General features: G+C 45.6%; 1 protein-coding gene across 2 annotated transcripts in view; it reads left to right on the top strand.

Annotated features, from left to right (window-relative positions):
- Window positions 1-4,460: 4,460 nt before the first annotated feature.
- KCNQ3 (potassium voltage-gated channel subfamily Q member 3) overlaps window positions 4,461-23,282 on the top strand; it is a 204,800-nt gene continuing 185,978 nt past the window's right edge. For both annotated transcript variants that reach the window (XM_068933340.1, XM_068933339.1), the window contains exon 1: window positions 4,461-4,810. In XM_068933340.1, coding sequence (XP_068789441.1) covers window positions 4,461-4,810 — 350 coding nt within the window. The remainder of the gene's footprint in view (window positions 4,811-23,282) is intronic.

Genomic DNA, 23,282 nt, shown 5'->3' with positions numbered 1-23,282 from the left:
GTGCTGCACCCTGTAACGTACTTACACTGTCTCGCTTGGCATTGATCGGTAGGTGCTTCCAGACTGTGGACAGGGATGTTCACTGATTTTGTAAGCATCCCAATAGTGAGCTTTAATAAAATGCTTGAAAGGGATCATGAGGTAGGTTTGGAGCTTCAGAGGAGAGAGCATTAGGGTGCTGGATGGAGCTTCTACAAAAGGGTGATCAGAGGCTGGGATGTCATAGATCATTCAGAAATGGGGTCAGAGCTTGTCACACTCAATGAGGAATGAGAAGCCCCAAAGCACTTTTAAACTAAGGAATAATAGCTTCTGTTTGATGAGACAGAGGAGCCAGCAGAAGGACAGAAAAATAAGGTCATTTAAGACCACTTGTGTCCTTACACTGAAACTGAGATCCCACTTATATCTGAAGTTATATAGCTTCACCTGGGCTGCCAGCTACACGCTGGATCTTGTTATATCTGAGAGTGCTAGGTCAAGAGGTCCTCAAGATTCATATTGTTCATCCCAGGAAATGATCCCTGTGGTTCTGCTCTTCAGCATCCTTCCTCAAAGGATGAAAATAGGACATGGCATTTTAATGACAGTTTCACTCATGCTAGAGGTAGCGTTGCTGTCTCTTCCTGACTCCTAGACATCCTTCTGCCTATTCAGGTCCCAAATCTCTGCCCCTCCATCATCGAAGTTCATGAGCAGCTCTTTGTCCCTTCAGGTCCCTAAGTCTTTTGCAGAGTTACTGACTTTCTATTTGCAGTTCACCTTCTTGTGAACATTACCCAGATGTTACAGCTGAATGTGCATATGGCTGTACTAAAACACACTGGGTGTATTTGCGTGTGGTTTATCAAGTGATCTTGTTCATCGTTCACAAGAATCCAGCAGATCTATGTCTAGGTCAAGATAAAGCCACGTTATCTTGACCAGTACATATAATTCCTTCCTGTTTTTCTCTGATGTTAGACTATAAGCTTTATCAATGAACGATGTTTCTGTGTGACAAGGGCCAGCACAACCCACTAGGAAATGCTTGTCACCTGTCCCCCTGCGCTCTCCCAAGGGAGTCTGTTACAGCCTCCTGGCTGCAAAATCAGGCTCGGCAGAAGTACTTGCTTTTGATTACTGAGATCTCCAGTGTCAGCCAAGGAGGTGGATATGAAACTTGTGTGCACTGGGTGCTGCCAGCAGCACATCATAAATAATAGTAATGGAGCGTAATTGCTCATCAAGCCACATCGTAGCCTGGAGTGCTCCATCTGGCCAAACTCACTTTGACGTCAGTGGGAGCTCTGCCAGCAGGTGTGCAATGAGATTTGGACCCAAACAGTGGGTACCAGCAACGAAATATCTGTAACATAAATCTTAGGACCTATTCAGAGCCCTTTGAAACTGCTGGGTGTCTTTGTACCGATTTAGAAGGCTTTAGCTAAATCTTCTTGCTTTAATTTGCTTCCCAGCCAGTACGGCTACATCTGCACAATAGTTATCCCAGATGGAGCATGGAGGAGGAGAATTCCTAACACTGAGCGGTGGGATTTTAAATTTGGAGAGGAGATGGAATCTCTTCTGTGTTGGCTCTTAAAAAGTGTTTGTACAGGGGTAATTCGGAACTTAAAAATGGCTTCTTGGAGCCTGTCTTTTGGAGGATGCAACTGAAAAAAAAAATATTGATACTGAAAAATATTCTGTCCCTGGTGCAAGGGCTATAAAAGCCGAACAAGTTGTTGTGCCTATCTATCAATCAACTATTGCTATTTCACAGTGGTACAGCCCTTTGCTAATGGAAATAATTTACTGCTCTCCATGAAAATAATTTACCATACCCATTTCAGTTTGAACATTCACTGTTGTGGTTCAAAACTGTGATGAATTGGTTAGCTATAAATTTTATTTCCTTCCTCCTCCCTCCTGTTCCCCCCTCCCCTCCAATGCAACACTGGGATGAAGGTTAAGGCATTGGGTGTTATCTGAAGTAAGTGCTCTATTCTGAATGCCCCATACATCCTTGCTAATGCTTATAGCTCCCCTGTGGTATTGGGAAGTATCATCGCTATCGTACTGAGGTAGAGCAGGAGCTGGAGAGAGATAAATGGCCTAGTTATCAAAACTTCCTAGCCTCCCACAGCCCTCATTGGGAATACACTATAAATGACATTCAGATGATGCTGATGGATGTTAGCTGAGTAGGGAACAGAACGCGTGTGTTCCCGGCGCGGTGCTCGGTCCGGCAGCCTTCTGCTGATGGTGGCATGGGGATTTCAGCTAACCTGATGCTGGTTGCCAGTGCTATAGGCAGATGAGACGTGGTGCTTGTCTGCTCACATCTGCTAATTACTTGCTCACAGGTAAATCTCTAGGGGTTGTAAAGGTTCAAAATTGGACACTGACTAAAGCAATATTAATACCGAAATCTGCAGAACCAGCCTGGCAGGGTGAGCTGAAGGCAGAGGGGTTAGCTAGAGGCTGCGGAGGGAATGGCAGCAAAGGAGAACTCAGGGCTGCACAAGCCATTTTTTTCTTCTTTGGCATAAAATGGGCTCAGTCTTTTAGAGGACCCAGATATCAGCAGGGAAAAAATCCTTCTTCAACTCAGCATGATCTACAATGACGGAAGCAACATTTTTTCATTGATGGTGCTTGGGACCTCTTCAGTAGAGGCATATAGTCTGGTCTGAAGTAGTATGGGCCCTGTAACCGTGTGGTGAGTCCACAAATCACCTCCAAAACTCCCTTTCTGTCTGCTGTCCTTCCTGGTATGTGAAATGGGAGATGGACTGCACAGATCATAAATTCTCTGGAGAATGGCGCAGGGGCAGCTAAACTGGGTGGTGAATCTGCTTCCCTTTTGAGTGTGGGCTCTTTGGGGTCTTGGCATCTCTGCGGGAGATACCAGGAAAAGGCCCCCATCCAGAAGAGGAAGACCTCTCATGAAAACACCAGGAATCTGTAAGGCTTTGTCTTCTTGTTTTATTACTCAGTCAGAAAGGAGGACTGCAAGAGACCCTTGGCATCCTCCCAGAGTGTAGCTGCACAAATGCTCAGTCCTGCAGGTAGGTTCTCACTCAGGATAAGCTCTGAGAGAAGAGGGGATCCTGCCCGCCTGTTGTGGCAGAAATCCCTGGGGACCAAGGATGCAGGGCTCACAAAAACTGTCGCCTTTTCCCATTTTCCTTGCAGCCGAGAGCACTGAAGGGGGAGGGGGAAGGCTACAGATAGTGAAGGTGTCAACCGCATCCCTTGGGGATTTAGGTGCGAGGCTGGACCGGGGTGCTGATACACACGCTAAGGCAGGAGGGGGTGACCAGTGACAGCTCGCTCCGAGCTCCTAGGTCCGATAGGGCAGCGGAGACACCGCCGGGGCTGCACCTGGGGTTAGGCACGGCGGAGGGGGGATACCGGGGTGCGGGGGAGGGCGGACAGCGCATCCTGGGCTGGGGCAGAAGCAGCATCTCCCGCAAGAGAGGAGCTGCACCCTGACGGTGCTGGGGCCGCCGGGGGGGTGGGGTGAGGGGGGGCCGGGGGCGCTGCCCCCGTCCCTCGCCCGCCTCGGCGGCGGAGGCGCGGCGCGGTGGGAACCGCATCGGCAGGCAGCGCCTCCAGCCGCCCACCCGCCGCCTCTCCCGGCATCCTTCCTCCCCATCCTCCGCTCCTTCCTGCTCCGGCGGCGAAAGCCAACCCCAGCCGGGGGCCGGGGATCCCCTCCCCTCCTCTCTCCTCCTTGCCGAGCCGGGGGAGGGGGGCTGTGATGCTGCCGGGGGATCCCGGGTGCCGAGCGGGGTCTCCCCTCCCGCCGCCGCCGGGGATCTCCCTCGCTCGGTGCCGGCGGCGGCTGCTCGGGGCTGGCAGCCTGGGGGGCTGGGGGGGTTGGGAGGGGTTGGGGGGTGACAGCAACCCCTTGGCGAAGGGCCCGGACCAGCCCCACACCCCGTGCGGGCTGAGAAGTGAATGACTAGACACCCGGGGCTGGGGGAGCGGGGCGGGGGGGGGGGGGGGTAGGCGGGCGCCCGACTATTTGCTGGTTGCATACAATGGGCCACTCCCTAACGTGAGAGCTTGGGGGGGGGGGAGGCAGGAGCTGGGAGGAGGAAGAGGAGCTGGGGGGGGGGGGGAGGAAGGGGCTCGGGCATCAGGGCTGGTAAATAAACTCCGCGATGATTTCCCTCCCTCGCGCCGGCCCAGGTGCCCGCCGCGCTCCTGCCTCCCCGCTGCCCTCCGGCGAGGATGACCTGACGGGGATGTGACTGCCTTCCCCCCCCCCCCCCCCCACACCCCACCTCTTTTTTTTTTTTCTTCCTTTTTTTTTCCATACCTATATATCTATATATCAGCACATACATATTTTTTTTTTTTTTTTGAGAGGTGGGGGGGGGGGCGGGGAGCTCGGATCATGGCATTGGGGCTGCCGGGGCTGCTGCTGCCGCCGCCGATCCGCAGCTCGCCTCCGGCGCCCGGCGGCCACGATGGGGCTGAAGGCGCGGCGCGGCGCGGCGGGCGGTAGCGCGGCCGGCGGGGAGGCGGCGGCGGCGGCGGCGGCGGCAGCGGGGCGGCGGGCGGCGGCGGGCGGCGGCGACCCCGAGCAGGGCTCGCTGGCCCTGGGCGCCGGCGCCGACCGCGACGGGACGCTGCTGCTGGAGGGCACCGGGAAGGAGGAGGGCGGCAAGCGGAGCCCGCCGGGGTTGGGGCTGCTGGCCAAGACCCCTCTGAGCAGACCGGTGAAGAGGAACAACGCCAAGTACCGGCGGATCCAAACTTTGATCTACGACGCCCTGGAGCGACCCCGCGGCTGGGCGCTGCTCTATCACGCCTTCGTGTGAGTACGCGGGCGCTGCGCGCTCCGCCGCGGCGGGCGGAGTTGGGGGGGGGGGGCACGGCCGGCACCCCGGGACCCCGGGGGTGGGGGCGGCCGGGGGCTCCGGCTGCGGCAGGCTGCGCCCCGACGGCTCCGCGGGACTTTCCCCGAGGAGATGCGCCCGATGCCGGCGTTTTGCTTTATCATTGCCGGCGAAAGGCTCGCGGGGGGAACTTGCTCCGCACGCGGAGAAAAATGACGAGGATCTTATTATGGGATGTGCTTTTTGGGGCGTTTTTCTGTCAGCAGGTTTGCTAAAATGAGCAGCTTCCTTTAAGTCTTTATCTCCGTCTTCTTATGTGTACACACGCGGTGCCTTGGACTGACATGGCCAAAGCTGTGTTTCGTAGACCCTGGAAAAGGGATGCTACAAGGACTGAGCTCTGGCCGGTTTTAGGGCTCAAAGTGCTTAAAGGGACACTGCCGGCTCCAGTTCAGCCTGGAGTATTACGTGTGGTTGAACAAGCTTTCATAAACCCCAAGTGAACAGACTCTTGCAATAGTTGAAAATGTCGAATGAAAACCATCGGTGTTTGGTCCAATAAGCATCACCTTGCAGTGCACGAAACTTAAGCGTTGCAGCACTGTGAGCCAGAAAGTTAAACTGCCCACCAGCAAACTGAGACTGAGCAAACTCATTCTGTGGCCCAAAGGTGACAAGCCAACTTAATGACTACTGCTTTCCTTTCCTAAATCCTTTAAGTTTTTGTAAGGAGTATAGAAAAAAATAAATGTTTGCAGCATACACTGAAGGCAGCTGTGTCTTTTTAAAATAAGTGTGTTTTTCAGTTTCATGAATGTGTTTGAAAACCCAGGGGTTTATCAGTAATCATGGCATTACTGTTCTTTTCTTTTTTCTTTTTTTTTTTTTGCTATAATGTACACCGAGCAAAATCTTCATAACGGTGATTTCTGAAGCTGGTTTATTTACCAAAGGCAAGCAAAGTACTCTAGGCTGTATAGGCTGTGAACCTGGAACTGGAGCTTGTGAAGTCCTGATCATAGGTGTAATCTTTAGACTTGCAAATGAATACCTTGAGTTTAGGGCTGCGATTTTACCTTTACGCAAATGTCTTATGACGTTTGCAGGGTTTTTGCCCTGGGCGAAGAGTAAAATGGAGTGTTCACTATTAGAGTTCTGCTGTGGACTACGCTCTGACTGCAGTTACCTTCTTTTCAATATTTTTATAAGTATGTCTTGGGATAAAGGTTACTGTCTTCCAGCTGGATTTCTATAAAAATCTGAACACTAAATACAGCAGGATTTTTTTCAGTTCTTTTGCCCCCCCTTTTGCCTTAGGAAAACTTATTATAGCCCATAGGGAGAGCGTGGGTTTGGGGTGTGTTAGGATGGGGAAAAAGTCTTTGGTATACAGCTTGCAATATGATCTTGCTCAGTATTACATAACACGGCTTCTGCTTGGGGAGAGCCATGTTTGGACAGAGGTGAACACCACTCACTGCTGCCTTGGTTAGTCCACTCAGACTGTGTGAAAGAGGCTGTAACGCAAGCCAGCATCCTGGCATATCTCTTTGTGTGGAGAACCGTGGCATTTGGGTCAAAACTATACCAGGGCTCGTGTCTGGATATAAGCAATAGGATAGGTCTGGATAGGCTCAAACTCAGGGATTCACATTTTGTTGGAATGAGTATACAAATTTCCAAGTTGCTATCTTCATTTTAGATAGCTTTTTATAAGTGTGCTTATGATTAGGGTCAGATCTTTGTGCAATATGAATCGTATAATTGGAAACAAATTAGTATACTATATGTGATTCTTCTCAGGAGCGGACCTGATGTTTTCCTTGGAAATGATATGTGGCCTTTGATATGTGACATTGGTGGATAGTCAGGCCGGCAGATCCCTGAGATGTGAGCTTGATTTGCTGTCACATATGTCAGGAAATGTCCTGTTCAGACAATCGGTGCCACATTCAGCATTAACAAAAAAGCACCTTTAGGACTCCTTTTCCGTAAAGGAAGTAAAATACACAAGTCCATCCATAATTTCTTTGATAAGGTTTTGCTGTGCTCTTCTATGAAAGTCAATGGGGAAGGCAGTGACCCTCTAGTAGTTAGGAACCCAAATGTGTTTCTACGTTAGATTCTCCCCCTACTTGTTGGACTCCATGAGGAGACAGCGGGGTGCAGGGCCTCCATGCCTGGCATTACGATTGGGGAAAATGGCCTTTGCAATGCTTATTACTCCTGTTTTGGGTGCAGAATGTTCTTCCGTGGAGGACCAGCAAGAGCAACATATGTTCAGTGGAGGAGGGCACGATAATGCTTCTGGCCCAGCCAGGTGTCCCCACCGTGGCAGCATGAGCACAGTCTCCTTCCAGCAGCTGCTGGAGTGCTTTGCCTGCTGCACTCTGTCCAGCCTGGCAAGACAGCCCACCTGAGTCCACCCAGGGGGTCTCAGCAGTCCCAGTCAGCAGCTTGTCATGTTGCATTTCTGTTCTCTCTTGATTGGTAGATATGCTCTCGGCATAGCACAGCTCCTTCTGAACTCGGTAGAAGATGCAGGCTGCCACTTTGCTGTAGGATCAAACCTTACAAAACAGGTCTGCCAAAAGTAGTAGAAAACTAAAGCAGAAATCTTTTTGCCAGCTCCCAGAGCTTGTTCCTGTCAGTAGAGAAAGATGACCCACTCGAGAGCAGGAGCAATGCAGCTGAGTAGCAGCGCTTTAAGTTGAAATCTGAAGTCTTTCTTCTTCCTTTGAAATGAATGGTCTTTCAACTCTTTTTTTCTGAAAAGGAGTCTCTCATGTTGGAGGTGCTGCTGTGATGCTGTATAATGCTGTCCAGGCAGTCCCCCTAGTGCTTCTTTCCACACTAGAACAGTTATCCTTTCTCTTGGGCCAGTGAGAGATTCCCAGGCGTTCCATAAAATACACAGATTTGCTATTTTACTTTTTAAAAAAAGTCTTACTTATCCTAATAAAGCACTGCATTTTGTCTCAGTCTTCTGAATAGCTTCGCAATAAATACTATACAACCAAAGTAAGGGTAAAATAGTTACTCTCACATGCAAAAAGTTCAGAGAAGAATTAGCTTGGGGATCTGTATGGGTGGATGTAATGAATTCCTCAGAGATCTAGTCACGCAGAAGTGTTTCAGGAATAGCCCATGGAAAGGGGTATAGTATTGCCTCTCCCAGGACTTAGGAAGCGGGAAGCTGCTGAGAGAAGAGGACCGCAACGTTCAGGACGTACCAAGGGTGTTGTGTGGGGGCAGGGAGGGGGCCTTGCCTTGTAAAAGGTCTCTGCAAAAATTTTGTATGCCAGAACCTTTAAAAGGGGTGGGATGGGATATGGGTGGGAATGTGGACGGGATCGTGGAGAATCACACAGCGATGAATACACGGCTGCAAAGGGTTAGGATCCTTTCAGTATCTCACTGTTACACTGTGCACAGTGTAACAGATAAGCTGTTATCCCCCTGCTGCAAACACTCGCTTTGGTTTAGGTGGAGTTAAGTGGTTGAAATAAGTCAATGAGAATGCATAAAACACACTCGGGCCCTAGGGAGAAAAATGGAGGGGAGAAAGAGAAGGATTCTTGATGGCAGTTTTAGTGGTCAGCTTTCACTGGCAATGATTCACAGGAAGAGGTGTTAGATATTTTTCCTGTGATTCTTGCTCCTTCCTTGTTTTGCACGTTTGAGCTTGTCCAAGCTTATGCTTATATCAAACAGACTGAGGATTTGGTCCCAAAGAAGCTGACTCCATTTCTTTCGCCTTCTGAAAATATCTTGTCTCATGGAAGCACTGCTAGACAAAAGATTTATGTAACACCTGTAGAGTTTCCCTCTGCTAGGACACCAAGGTTCACAGACTTCTTGGCAATGTAGTAATAGCTTATTGGGATAGTTGGTCAGAGAAAAGTGATTATCCCCTGAAAGATTTCAACTATGAAACGCTGAACTCCTCCTGGACATATTCTGTTGAAAATACTGGGTTTTTTTTTTCTAATTTGGAAATATATTCTTGTAGGCTCGTAGGGCAGGCTACAGCCTATCCCTGCTTTCTTCTGAGCTTGTCTCCCTGTAGTTATAACTGCATTTCTCATGACGCACTACATTTTTCTTCGTGTTGAACAGTGCAATATATTACAGGAATTTCTTGCTGTAGTGGCTCATGGGATGTATAGTTTGGCCAAGGAGACTCACCTGAGCCCCGTTCTCCTCCACAAGCCGTCCACCTGCTTTTCTTATACGTAGAAGTACAATGACAAATTGAAATTAAATAAGATTTTTTTCAGTTTAACTATAAACACATAATATTTTGTGGAAAATGGACAGACTCCAAAAAGATAACAAATCCAGATCAAATTTACAATCACAATGTGTGGAAAGCTTTCAACCTGTCTTAGGTAAAAGAGAGACTGAAGGAGAGGTAGCTGGGAGAAATTCTTATTTTCATATCATCCCCTGGGAAAAACTGCAGCCTTTGCTTTTATGGAAAAATAAGAAAGAGGGAAAACATGGGGAACATATGAAAACCCTACCCAATTTGCCACGCAGTCATCTTTTAACACCGCTTAGTACCTGGAATGCAAGAGGAGGCAGAGTTATGCGATGTGTCAGATCGTCAGCCGTATTTCTGGGAAGCACTGGCAAACATCTCTTGCACGATGAATCGTGGGTGGGTTGCTTGTGGAAAAGCGTGTTGAGGGCATTGGGGAGCAGGCTGAGGGTCTGGGATCTTTCCATTATTTTCTCTATGTCCTTCAGGAGATGCTCCGTAAGACATGCTGAGTTGCAAGGCTTAGACTAGAGCCAGTTGTTTGGCATGAGATGGGAACTGGCCTGGGGTAAGAAAAAGGACAATTATGAATCCTTTCTCTGCTTCCTATTTGGCCTGTTTGGCATAGGCTTATCTCTAAGTGAATCCATGAAGCAGCAGAGTAAGCCCAGTCCATTAGCAAGTGTCCTTTGCTTATGTATTTGACAATTCTTGTTCTGTTTTAATTATTTATGCTAATTCATCGTAATGTACTGATAAATATTCTGCAGTATACTTTGTAAAAAATAATGAAGTCTTAGTCATTGGAGACCTCACCACACACCTCTGCGATAGTGTCTCCACCGAGACCTGCGGTGTCAGTCCTGGGTTTGTGTGTGGTTTCGTGAGCTCTGCCCATGACTCCGTGGCTGAAATTAGGCAGCTCTGCACCCTTTGGTTACCGGCTGCAGAGAGCTGCTGTGTTGCTCATACAAATGAGAAGAGGAAGCTGAACCTGTGCAACTCGCAGGCTATCTGTGCAATGTAAGTGGCTTAGGATCCCAAATCTCAGCTTCAGAGTCACTTCAGCAGATCCACAGGAGTTTTTAGGTGCCTAACTCTTATGTAGGCACCCAAACTGTCTTTGAAATTACAGCTCTGGTCTTCGGGAGAGAAAAGGTCCATTGTTAGCTCTCTGCTACCTACAGCCTCATAGCTCATCGTTAGGGCTTCGATGTTGGTAGCGAGACCCACTCTGGAAGCGGGTGCGCGCTGGGTTGGTTAGCCTGCGCCGAGCTCCGCGTTGCCATGGCTACGCTGCTAACTTGTCTAGTTTCGGCGCTGCTAAAGCTTGCTCAGGGAAGGCTCGCAAGAGCTGCAGTCACACTTCTGCTGGTAGCGCAGATGTATTCTTGCATGTCCGTAAAAATCCCTGGGACGTAGGTCCTCTGAGCGCCCTTCTGAAAATCCAGTCCCTCCATACTGACCTGTTCATGCGACGTGAAGTCATGGGGCAGCCTTATTTGGATGGGCAGTGAGATCTGCCATGGCCAGCGATGCACGAGGGAGGGAGGGCTCAATGTGGGTGAAGTACCTGCGGGCCCTGCAACGCCGGCGAAGGCAGGCAGCGAGCAACTCATCTTCTGAGGCTGTCGGCTCTATCCAGGAATAAGCCCCTCAGAAGCAAGTCAGAGCTGCTTGGATAATTTCTATAAAAATGAACAGTCTTGGATTTAATCCTTTTGACCACAGGTGATACTGCAAAGACCCTCCAACAGCCAGCACATTGTGGGTCTTTCTCTTTTGAGAAACTTGGTAGTGAAGAGCAGAGTTATCTCCCTCAGCGTTGCTCTGCGGGTCCCGGAGAGACACATAAAGCCTTGTAGACATCTGGGGCGGGAGCTTTTTGCAGGCATGGCTAGACTAATTGCCATTACTGCAACACAGCAATTGCGGATTTAGTCAGAGGTAGCACTGGTGAGGACTTGATTCATAAAAGCCAGCTCAGTGTCTGCTTGTGCCCCTCCTTGCTCTCCACAGCAATCACAGGATCCTCATAGGCCACAACAGGGTCTTGGCACCTCTAGTTCAACTGCGTGGCAGAGAAGTGCCATGGGTTTTATTCCTTGGTTTAATCTGAGATGGAAGTTAGAGAGATGTTTCAAAAATAAGCAGGGAGACACTTCCACACCCATTTTGCTGGTTTTGGTACAAAATGGAGAAAGATTCAAAACGTATAATGGAAAAATTAGTAACTAAAGACTATGAATTATGAGCAATTTTTAACTTTTATTAAGAGTTGGATTAAAAAATCTCACATAAATATAACTCTATTTATATACCACTATGTACTTGAGCATGTGTGTGTGAACATGCAAGTCCCCAGGCAATTCTTGCCTCTTCCAAGGATCGCACAAAGGGCTACACACCTTTCATCACCATTCACAAATTCATCTATTCTTTCTTTGAGGCTTCCTCTCTTCAAACATTACCTGATTGAATCCTCTTTATTCATGGCTTAGCCAACCTATAAACCTGTGTGGGTGTGCAAAGCACATATTTCAACCAGAAATTCATGGCAGGTGAAAATAAAGCTCTCTTTTTTCACAAGTCAGTCCTAATTGCCTCATAACATTATGTAGCTTCAGGAACTTGTGCAGTAAAAAGCCCTTTTCAGCACTGTGAAGTGTGTACAAGGCCAGGTAATACGCACATCTGAGGACCGAGTTTGGACTGAGGTAATTTGTTTCTAATTTAACAACTGTAAAAAAACTTTCCAGAAAAAATCAGTTAAGTGAGCGTTAAGAACTTTTATGTCCTGATTTGAAACATAAGTTTCGTGACCTTAGATATAGCCAGACAGATGGGTGGTCGGATGCTTCAGTTACCAACCTTGCATGATATAAATAAATAATAATGTTTATTCTTGTATTTAATAGCCCTATATTCCCTTCTTGTGCATGGAGCTTTACAGAAAGAATGGAGCCGTGGAGACATTGCTTTTGCTTTTGCTTCTGGCAGGTACTGTATTAAAGGGGATAACTTAAATATTAATAGCTTTGTAAGGAATATAGGAATATAGTCCACAAGAGCTGTTACGTATATGCTGCCTTCCGCCTTAGGATGATAACTGGAAAACTTAACATTTTCCGTGGAGGGAAGGACATGCCCAGGGCTATTTAGGTTCATGGTAACCTACTTTGGAGACAAGGCACTTTGGGAGAGCTTTCAGGCTGGAATTTTGTAAATTGCCTTAAGTGAGCAAATGAGTTAAGTGTGTGTTTAAATAGGAGCAAGTGAAAGGTCCCACTGAAATCGGGAGGAACCTGTCCAAGGTGACACTGCACAGTCATCCAAAGTAAGGAAGCGTAACAGAGATTTGATGGACAGCATCTTCTTCCTCTGTACAACAAACCTGCTGTTCTACTTGGGCCTGGTGAGATCTTCCTGAAGTACAGTCATCCACAGGATCCATGACAGGCCTTCAAACCTCCTGTATCCCTAATGGTCACCTCTGGTTATAGCCATCAGGTTAACATCTTGCCCTCCTTGGTGTTGCTGCCCCTTGCTGGTTTGTGGATGGGTTCTAGAAACCATGGCTAAGTGGAATTGTGTGTTTCCAATGCTGCCAAATCTCACTTCTGAGGGACGCTGAGATCCTGTGTCTCAAAAGCATCCTATGTCTCTTGAGGACGTATGTGCTCTCATTCCCTTCTCCTACACATATCAGTCTTGCCAAAATCTTTTCTTTCCCTAGGTTGCTGGTACATGGTGGTGGTGCATTACAGGTCCATTGTACCACAGCTACAGAGGAGGGATCTTAATTCTGCCTGCGTTGGCTGTCATCTCTTGCTGTCCCTTCAGATTTCTGACTTTATCGCATTTTCTGGATACCTGCATTTCTTTTGTCATCCTTGTGTTCTGAGTTGTTGCCGAGAGCTGTATAGATGTGTTTTGCATTCCCTTGCCCAGCTGTATTAGTTTGTCATTGTCATATTGAGTCTCCAGTGTTGTTTTCTAATCTCAGATGCTCTTCATATTTCCTCTGTTCAGTCCTCACTGGTGTTTTGATCACCTTCCAGATTAGCATCTGGTAATTTTGTTAACATTCAACTGAATCCTTTTTATAGATCATTAAAGAAGCATTTAATAAAACCATAATGAAGAAAATCCATTCAGCACTTCACTAAATATCAACTTCTCTCCCTCCTGGTTAATATGATATCATTTGTTACGGCTTTCTTTATAGTTCTGAAGCCAGTTTTTTATTTCATGTAGCTTTTCCCAGTGTCCTGGGAACACTAGAACTAAGATTTCATGAGACACTGCACCTATGTCCAAATAGCAAATATTTCCTCATTTGCTGTTGTTCATTTCTGATTGTTGGGCTACAGTTATCTGTTTAATTCAATAATATGTATTTAACAGATATCTTCCCATCTCAGATTTTTCATGCTTTTGCCATTTTGAGTGTGTAACTTGCCCAGCAAAATAAATCACTGTTCGTAATGCCATCCACTACTAAAACAACTAAATCTATGCTGAAAGCTTAAATGCCCCAATCCTCCCAAGTCCCAGTCCTTGCATGTTTTATAGGAGCCATTGCGTTTGGGCTATATCCAACTTAAGGTGAAGGACAGAGACGCTGATCCGGAAAGAGGGCTCTTTACAGGGCATTCCTCATTGGCTGTAAATGGAAAAAGTTTTAAATTCTGTGTTTTCAGAAACAAGTACAGCTGTTGAGGGACCGATAGTAAAATCCCCAAAGGGCGCGGTGGGGATGTGCCTCCAGGCTCTCAGCAGCACGTTGCTGGTTCTGCTTATCTTTGTTCACCTCATGCCTGTGCATGCACTGCTTGGAGCCTTTGCTGAGGAAGGATTACACCCTGAGGAGGGAATGTCAAGAGCAGCTGATTGAAATTACAGGGGAATTAATTTAGGAAGGTAATTACAAGAATGGAATTTGCTATTCTACCTTGGCTAACCCTGCTGCTCTTCTGAGACGTGCTGGAAGAATCTCATTAAACACAACTGGCCAAGGCGCTCTGGTCGACCTCAGTCACCATCTGCATGGTAGCACAGGCTGCCCGTAGGACCACAGGTCCGGGCAAACCTAGTGTTGATTGACCAGTGCAGCATGATACCCGCTGAGTCAGAAGCAACATTTCTGCATAGGGACTTCAGTGGTACGGATCAGGCCTGTTTGTGTTGACATTTGGCTCCCAGAGAGCTTCAGTGTAGTGTTTCCCAGCTATATGAAGAAGGAGCCAGAGAGGAAGGGAAGCAGCTTGGGAAGGGAAAATCGGAAAGCTTAATTTGCTCCTTCTTCTAGAAGACCTTGCTGTACTTAAGTAGGAAATAGCTATAGCGTAGCCTTCTCTCATGTGTAGGGTTTGGTGGTCATTAGCTATGTCTTGGCTAATTAGTAACACAATGCCGGGGGATGTTGCCAAACACTGGCACACGCTGATCAGTAACATCAACGCCAGAATGACCCATGGCGTGGCAGTAGTCTGAAAGAAACTAAACGTAGTGCCTGGGCACTGCCACAGGCCAGGACCATTCCCAGTGAGAGTCTGCACACGGCCTCCCTGTGCTGGAGGTAAGTGAGATCAGTAACAGCGGCATAGGCTATTCAGGCCAGTTGGTCTCTTGGACAGAGAACAGTACTAAACATATTTCATTAACTGGAATAGACATAATCGTTATATGCAAGACCTTACCTCTTGGAGAATATTTTCCCTGGGTTTATACAGAGCGCCACTTTGCTTTGGGATAGGACCCCTCACTAAGATAAAGACTTAAGAGCTTTACTCTAGGATGTTAATTCACATGCCATTGTGAATGTTCTTCACTGAAAGATTCCACTGAAATAATTTGGGTTTCACTCTATATGTATATCCTATAACTTGATTTATTTTCTGTATCAGTTCCACTTCCTGTTCATGGAACTTTGTCAGACTTTTGCCTTTTCTGTTTCAGCACTCCTTATGCTGATGAAGCTCACATGGAAGTTCAAATACTTCTTCCCATCATCTTGGAAAATTAACACAAGCCAATAATTTTCTGTATCTTACCTTGTCTAAGAGGAAGAGCCCTTCTGATTAAGATCTGATCATAACCTAACTTTCTATGATTTTTGAAAAAGACAGAAAAGGATCTTTCTCCAAACCTTGTCTTATTCATTTCTGCAGACGTTACTCTATTATCTTGTCTGGTCCTGTGTGCAGTGTCACTGCGCAGAAGTGGAATTTGGCAATTGTGTGCTCATGACAGTTTCTGTTCTCAGCATATGATATTAGCACATCATACATTCTCAAATAATCTACTTTGTTCAGTGCTAAATTACTTAAGACAGCTGGATTTTCCTGCTTTTCCTCAGAGTTTGAGAGGCTGTCTCTCAACATTCACATTGGGATTCATCTGCCCAGTGCCTTATCTGAGGTAGCTGTCTAGACTGCTATAACCACTGAAGAGAAATAGGAATTAGAAATTTTTAGCGTGCAATTCATCTCATCCTAAAGGAGGTTCTAAAATAGGTTAGATTAATTGCTTCCTGCAGTGCCTGAAACTTTCCACTGAATATAAAGGAGACCTCAGGTGGCTAGCTTGCATTTAGATGACTACACTGCAGACACCTGAGGGACAGGACACTTTTTACCTGACCCTAGAGATGAGAGCAAAAGCCACATTAAGATAACTAAATTTAGATGACTACGTGTAGGGGTGTGTTTGTGCAGCAGGTACTTAAGTTCTGTTCAAAGTCAGTGGAGAGCTAGTCAATAAAGTTAAAAGATTTTATGGTGCAACTCATCCAAGTGGATGCAGGGGGCTGTTTTAGGTGGAAATAAATCACACCTTCAACTCCACTGACCAGCTCTTCATGACCAGGAAGTCTCCTGACCGGGAGACTTGATCTCTGGTAAATGTCTGCAATAAAAGCCAACTTCAGACAGACAGGTCTTACCTCTACCGGCAAGATGAATTTGAGTCTTAATGTTACTTAGGCCTTTATTAATATTAGTAATCTGTGTAAATCTATGTACAATTCTCATTCCCTTTCTTCAAGATAGGGTTTACCAGAATGATCTTGGCGCTATTTCTGCTCTTCATCTATACATAAATAGAGGGCCTGACTGATTCAATGAATTATTTTGATCATCTTATCAGGCAATATATCAGTGGGCTGCTGTGTCCCAGGCCCTGCCAGGCCTATAGTTGATGCAGCATGATGGTGTACTTGATGCCATCAGTCTCATCATCCTTCTCATGCTGCTAATTTCAGTATCTTGCAAGGAGGGTCTATCTTTCTGAGTCCTCCCATAAAAAAGCTCTCCATGCTGCTTGGAGTTAACCTATACTCCTACTTGATCTTGAGGTTGCGCTCAAATCCAGACTTGCCTACCTTTTTGCACTGAGCAAAATGCAAATCGAAGGCCTGGGATCGACTGTTTGCCCTGCACCTTCTTGCGGGCATTCTGGGTTCACCTGGACACCTGCATCCTGAGATGGGAGAGTATGCTGGCAGCAGTCTTGCTTCTTCCTAATCCTGACCTTCTATCTGGCACTGCACTTTATGTCCCCACTACTCAAAATTAGCCATCGAAGTTAGTGAACGGATAACACTGATTTCTGGACAGGCTTTTCTTAGGGACAAAAAAACACCATTCAGTGAGTGATTTGGGCATTAGCCTCATAACGCATGAGTGGAGAAGAGTGGTTCAGATGGCCTTGGCTAAATGAGGGTGATTGTGAGGGTTGCTCACAGGCTTATACTGACTTTCATGTGCTATAGGTTTCTCTCTAAAACTGGAGACTCCTGCAGTGTGTGGAAGCACCGCTCAGTACTTCAGAGGGTATACTCACTTCTGTATATCAGCTGAATCAGCAAACCAGCAAGAATTGAACCTAATACTGAAATCATCAGAGAGAGCTGTTCAATATCTGAATTCATGAAAAGGGACCTGACATAAGGGAGCAGTTTTAGGTGGCGATACATTTCTGTAACAAGTACTGGTTTCTGTTTTGGGTCTTGTTTTTGTAGAAATACTGAGCCAGCAACTCTTTCAGTCATTTCAGTACAAATGTAGAGTAAATCTATTAAAGCTAGAAGAACAATTGGATTTGGTTTCTGGTTGCTGTAATGCAAGGTTATTCTGGGCCTCCTAGAAAAATCTTTTCACTGTTTACTGGTATTCTGTTAGTGCTAGAGGCCAACATCGAGGTCTCGCACCTCCGGTGAGGAATTTTGTGTCTCTGCCACAAAAAAATTACACTCCATATAAGACAGGACAGCTGAAGGAATAGGAGAAACAGGAGAGGTGGAAATACCCTGGCAAGATAGTGAAGACCAATTCATACCACATTGCCAGGGACTCATTTGTACTCACACCATGATGCCCATGGCTTATTTTCAGCAGTTTTGCCTCAGGGGTTGGCTTATATAGGCATGGTGTCTTTCATTTCCTTCCCACTCCCCAAAGCTGAGAATTTTTTTTTTTTCCCGCTTGTAACTGTTGTCACTTAGTTAACAAACACGCTGCAGGTAAACTGGGGAAGTTCTGGCCTCCATCCAGAGAAGAGAACTTGAGCAAGCAGAGCATCAGCTTTCTGCACATTCTTGGGTGCAGGTCCTGTCTGATCATGGGGCGGTACAAGGGACTTGATGACTGTGACAACCGTAAAGCCGTTTTGTACGGAAGGGACCTTTGGAGGCCTCTAGTCCAATGCCCTGCTCAGCACAGGGCTAACTTCAAAGTCAGGTTGTTTTGCTCAGGGCTGTGTCCAGTCAAGTTTTGAGCATCTCCAAGATTTGAACAGCTTTATATTGTGAGGAGTGGTAGATTTTTTTGCCTTTTACAGGCATTTATGCATTTCTCATAATGGGCAGAATTCCAGGCCCAGAGTCAGAGAGTTTTCCTCCCTCCCCCCTCCATTCATTCCTGAAAATATGTACAGAAATGAGCTGTAACATCTGGACAGAGATGCTGGGAATATGAGCCCACTGTGGAGGTAACAGCCCTCATATTAACTGCAGACAAAGTTGCTTGCTGCTAGGCTAACTAGCACCAACATTAAGCAGTCTGTATTTGGAGTACTGTCAACTGTAATCAATGGAGTTTGTTGAAATTAGGAAACCTTTCCATAAAAAAACCTTTCCATAAAATATTTCCTAAAGACTTCTCAAATTTTTTATTGCTGCTGTTGTATTTTGACATTTTTACCAATTTTTCATCAAACTTTCCAAATACAGGAAGAAGAGTCACTTAGTCTTCAGGATTTTATCCTGACTCCACTGAGTCCTCCTGACTTTCCCCCGTCCCTTCCTTGCTCGCTCCCTTCTTCTCTCCCTCCTTAAGCAGCACTTATCATGTCGTGATTGAGGTGCAGTACCAATAACTGTTCACTGGATTTTTACTCAAAGGAAGAATCCTGCTGTGCTGCTTCTTGGACCCTCTGCCTTTTGTGCTTTATGTCACTACAACAGCAGGCAGAGTTCAATCATAACTGTCTGACTTAAATTCTGAGTGACCTAAGGGCTGATAACAGGTGGATGGTGCTGGTGTTTTCAGTTGCACATGATAACTTGTCTTCTATCTGGACATAGCTGTATTTACTTTTTGGCCTTTTTTATACTTTTCTTTAACTTACTGGGCTTTAGCATGGAGCCCACTTTGGATAACAAGCACTTGATTCTGCAACTTACTTGCATAAAACACCAAGGAGATCTATGACAGCTTTAAGATGGTGCCTCTAATTCCCTCAGAATAGAGAATTACTTTGCCCATACAGTGTAAGTTAGTTTAGATGCAGGAAATATCTCTGAATCATCTTGTGCTTCATCATCATTAGCATTTCTTTTTGGAAGGCACAACTCCCTGATGCCGAATTCAGTGTGCAGTGGGTACGGTGCTCCCGCTGGACAAGTCTGTGACTTTGGACACAGCCCTAAGCAAGAGTCACCACACAAACAGCATCACTGTAGGAGTAGCTCACAGAGCTGTTGTGATTCAGACCCATACATCTCTGAGTCACTGTTCCCGATCACTCTTTGCTCTAAGGGTGATGGTGGTGTTAGGGAAAGTGATTTATTGGTGACCTGTGTAGGTAACGAATTTTTCACAGTGACTCAGCTGTTCTCCCTAGAAATAAGGAACTTGAAGTGTCAGTGCACTCCATCTCTCTTCCCAAGAAGGGCAGAAGCTGAGCTAGTATCCAGTCCTTTGAGTATGCCCACATCATTGATCTCAGTAGGAGGAGGAAGGAGTTTAAGGAGCATGACTTAGAGAATAATCTAAGATCTGCATGCTGCTTCACACGCAGCCTGAACTACACCTGTAACCGTTGCTCCCAGAGTCCAGGTGATAATGCAGGGTCCTGATTTGCAGCTGCATTTGCAGCCAATAGTGATATTCAAGAAAAATGAAGGATGGGAAATTATGGTATAATCAATAGATAGCGACTTTCTCTAGCAAATGAGCATATAACCCGGGCTGACTGTTCTGTCTTACTGCCTAAATCACTATATTCCCCAGCACACGGGATAAAAGCACATCATTGCTCTCCAGAGACCAAAGCAGAACACCTCAAAAGAAACATGGAACTGAAGTCCAGAAAAAAGCTCTTTTGTTGCAAAGTAATGTCTTACAGTTTTAGGGAAGCAGTAATGCTAAAGAAAACATTATTAGGGTGAGGTGAAGAAAAGAGATTTTAGGCAGATGGAAATGTGTCAGTGCTCATCTTCATTGGCAGTGCTTGTCTTCACTTACTCTACCATGAGCTTATCTCCAAGCAACTTGAAGTGGATAATGTGCTTATAAGCATTAATTTGAGTGTTCCATAAATATTTGTTCCAGGGTATGAAGGCTAGTAGTTTATGTTATAGTAGAGGACTTTTTAATTGCATATACAGTGATATGGCAATGGTTGGAAGATAACACAAGATGCATTCAGTCTAGAGAGAAGATCCATGTTCTAATAGCAGAGCAGGTAGCTGCTGCAAGAATTTACTCAAGAAATGATCAATTTTCTTTTACCATTTTTAAACCAAGCTTGGAGAACTTTCCATAAGACAGCTGTTGGCTGTACTTAGGTGCAAAATACGGGCTTAAATAAAGAATTCTATGTGTCCTTCAGTGGTGATTAAGCAGGACTTTGAATTATAACTAGGAGTTGCTTTTTTATTTTTAATTTAGCAATGGATGACTATAAGAGTGATGAAGTAGCTCGGGAACAAGAAATCAACTTGTCTCTCAACAGCATAATAGTAATAGCAATTAGGCTGGGATGCGCATGACTAAATGTGAATGTCTTCTGTGTAAGTGTCTACATGTGGCCAAGTCATTCCAATCTCTCCATTGGTTAGCTCTGACAGTGGATTATTGATCTTTGTTCAAGTCATCCTCAAGTAAATGTTGACACTGATAAACCACAAGCTGAACTTCCTTGACTATAAAGGGAACTTAAATATCTGGCTTAGATATAGACACCTACACCATAGACACTAAAATTTAGGTCAGATGAACCTCATCCTAATCACATTGTCTTGTCTAGAGAACTTTGTAAATTTATTAGGGCTACGAGACCTTCAACAATGAGACTAGGATGTCAAAAGAGAGACATCCTTTTGGCCTTTAAGATGACTATCAAATGCTCCAATATCATCTAGTCTTAAGTCTGTGACACTTTTCCCTCTCGGAGCAGGTAAAACATGAATCGAGATTACCAGACTTCTGCAGTGTTGGATTCTGATTCCATCTTGTACCTAAATCTTGTTGTTGTATCTCTTAGGTTCACCTCATGTTCCTGTAGGACTCTGCTGATGTCCCCCAAGCTCCATGTGCTTGCAGAAATCAAAGCTTCTGTAGCACAGCTTTTCAGGACTGGAGTTAGAAATACTTCTAGTCCCTCTGTGCAATGTAGTCCCTGCTGATAGCCAAGTAATAATTGCCAAATTGTTTTTTATCTGGAGAGGGTCCGAAGTCAATGTTATCTTCTCCAGAGCATAAATATGTAGCTGTAATTCTGAGTTATTTAAAAAGTAATTACAATATGGTCATTCTCTCAGAGCTGTCAGTTCTGTTGAAGAGTGGGATGTAATGCAAATGATAATTTTTGGGTGTCCGTGCAGTGTCTTTGCCACTGATCCCACATGTAGAACAGATGGACCTGTCTGGTTTCTGCCTCATCCAGAGGGAAAAAAAGAATGATTTCCAGCCCACTTAATAATGAAAAAACATGCAATAAAACTAATGCCTTATTAGAGTGACACAAGAGCATCAATGGTGCAGGGGAGAAGCTGTCAGCTGAGAAAACAGTGCCAATAATGATGATAACACAGCAGCTGACAGGGAAAAAGGTAAGGAAAAGACCGCGAGAGAGAGAAGGAAAAGAGGAAGGAAGAAAGGTTTGATAACAGAGCTACAAAAGGGAGAAAGAAGACAGAAGAGGAATAATTAGGCTAGGAGAGGTGAAACAGAAGGAGGAGAGGAATGAAGTTACTCTGGTAGTAGTAGCTGAACACGTTAGGAGCTACTTAATGAAGATGCTGCTTGCACTGCATCAAGAAAACAACTTCACTGCCCTAAGGGATGCTTTGGGGCCTGTTTCAGGTGAGTTGCCCATCTGCCTCTAATCCTGAAAAAAAAACCCAGAACCTCATAATGTGCCTGTTTAGCCTCTGAGAGAGAAAATGAAGGAATACAGCTTAAGCTGCTAGAGGTCAACCTTGCTACATCGGGACCACATTGATTTCTCTCACCAAGAAGTCTGATCTACAGAGAAGCAGGAGTCTGTTTTTGAAGCACCATGCAGGGGTTTAGCACCTTAAGAAAAAAGACTTTGCTTTGTGGTGATTCTGGGCTGATCCTGCCCACACTGAAAGGGCCACTGATCCTTCCTCTCTCTCTCCTGCAGACTCATGATTGAGCTACAAATTCTGAAAAAGGTCTAAAGAAAAAAGGCAGACTAAAGGAATGACATGTTCAAGTAATGTTAAATGTAACTTCAGGGCGAAAAGGGAGGAATACTCTTGAACTATAAAAAAGGAAGCCAATGAGACACAAGTGAGATTATACTTGTGCTTTAATGCTCCCAGGAGCAGCGCCCTTGTTACCTCAAATAACAGCCATGCGAGAATATCTATAAAGAGAAAGCAAGGTTACAGCTTCAGCCTCTTGGCCCAGAAGTAAACTGATGATATCATTCCATTTAGTCCTCACTGTGCAGTAGTGTGATGATTTAGAAAAGGTTAGCAGGAAATTGCTAGTTCCTCTCCTTTCGCCCTCGCATGTTCTCCTCCCCTCTGCTAGGCTACACCTTGGGCTTTGGGAGTGTAGCCCTGGAGAGACGATGTCTGCGGTGGTTCCCACACCCTTGCATGGGGAAAACAGCCACGTCACCATCCCCATGCTGAATCAGGCCAGAAAACATCTGTTTAAACGCTGCTGGTTTGAAAGACTACATTTGAGGGGGTTTTCTGTACCGCTGGGGTTCTGACTCCTCAAGGTGGGATCATACGGTCAGGTTCTTCAGCTTTTCTCAGTAACAATGAGGCAAAGATTCTACTTTTTTCCTTTCTTTTGTAATGAAAGCTGACTGCTGTATTCTGACTCCACAAGCTGGGGGATGAGGAGAAACAGCAATAAGCCTAAGAGCTTGCAATGCTGGGAAAGGACCATAAATAGGATGATGACTTTAGTTAGAGTATGGCTGTTCTCTGTTCTGATGGCTTGATCTGCCCCTCTTGAGCAAGTTTTTTTTGCTTCTGTGACGCATTCCCCTGAGGCAGGGTATTAAGGTGCAAGACCTTTTGCAATTCCCTTTTTCTGATTTATATATCATCTACAGGAAGTTCTCTGTAGGTTTGTTTGTTTTTTTCTAGATTAGACAGAGGAAAGTCAGTGGCCAAGTTCTGATTCAGCAAATCTAGTGGGAAATTAAGCTTTTAGATAGAGATTAATCCTCATGTCATGGCACCTTTTTTAACTCCCTGAATCACTTTAAGTGATGGTAAGAAAATTATTAACAGTGGGCAGTCATTTAATAAGCTGAAATGAATGGGAGGTGAATGTGACGGCATGTTATGTTTGACATATGTATGAATGCCTGTTTGAAAAGACATAGGACCACACAGCCACTGCAACTCATATTCCTATTTGGATGAAGTGAGTGCCTTTTTACTAACCCAGATATTATTATTTTTAATG

This window comes from Struthio camelus, chromosome 2 (assembly GCF_040807025.1).
Source record: "Struthio camelus isolate bStrCam1 chromosome 2, bStrCam1.hap1, whole genome shotgun sequence".
In the NCBI taxonomy this organism is placed as follows: domain Eukaryota; kingdom Metazoa; phylum Chordata; class Aves; order Struthioniformes; family Struthionidae; genus Struthio; species Struthio camelus.
Note: the sequence above shows the minus strand (reverse complement) of the source record. Positions and strands in the feature narration are given on the sequence as shown.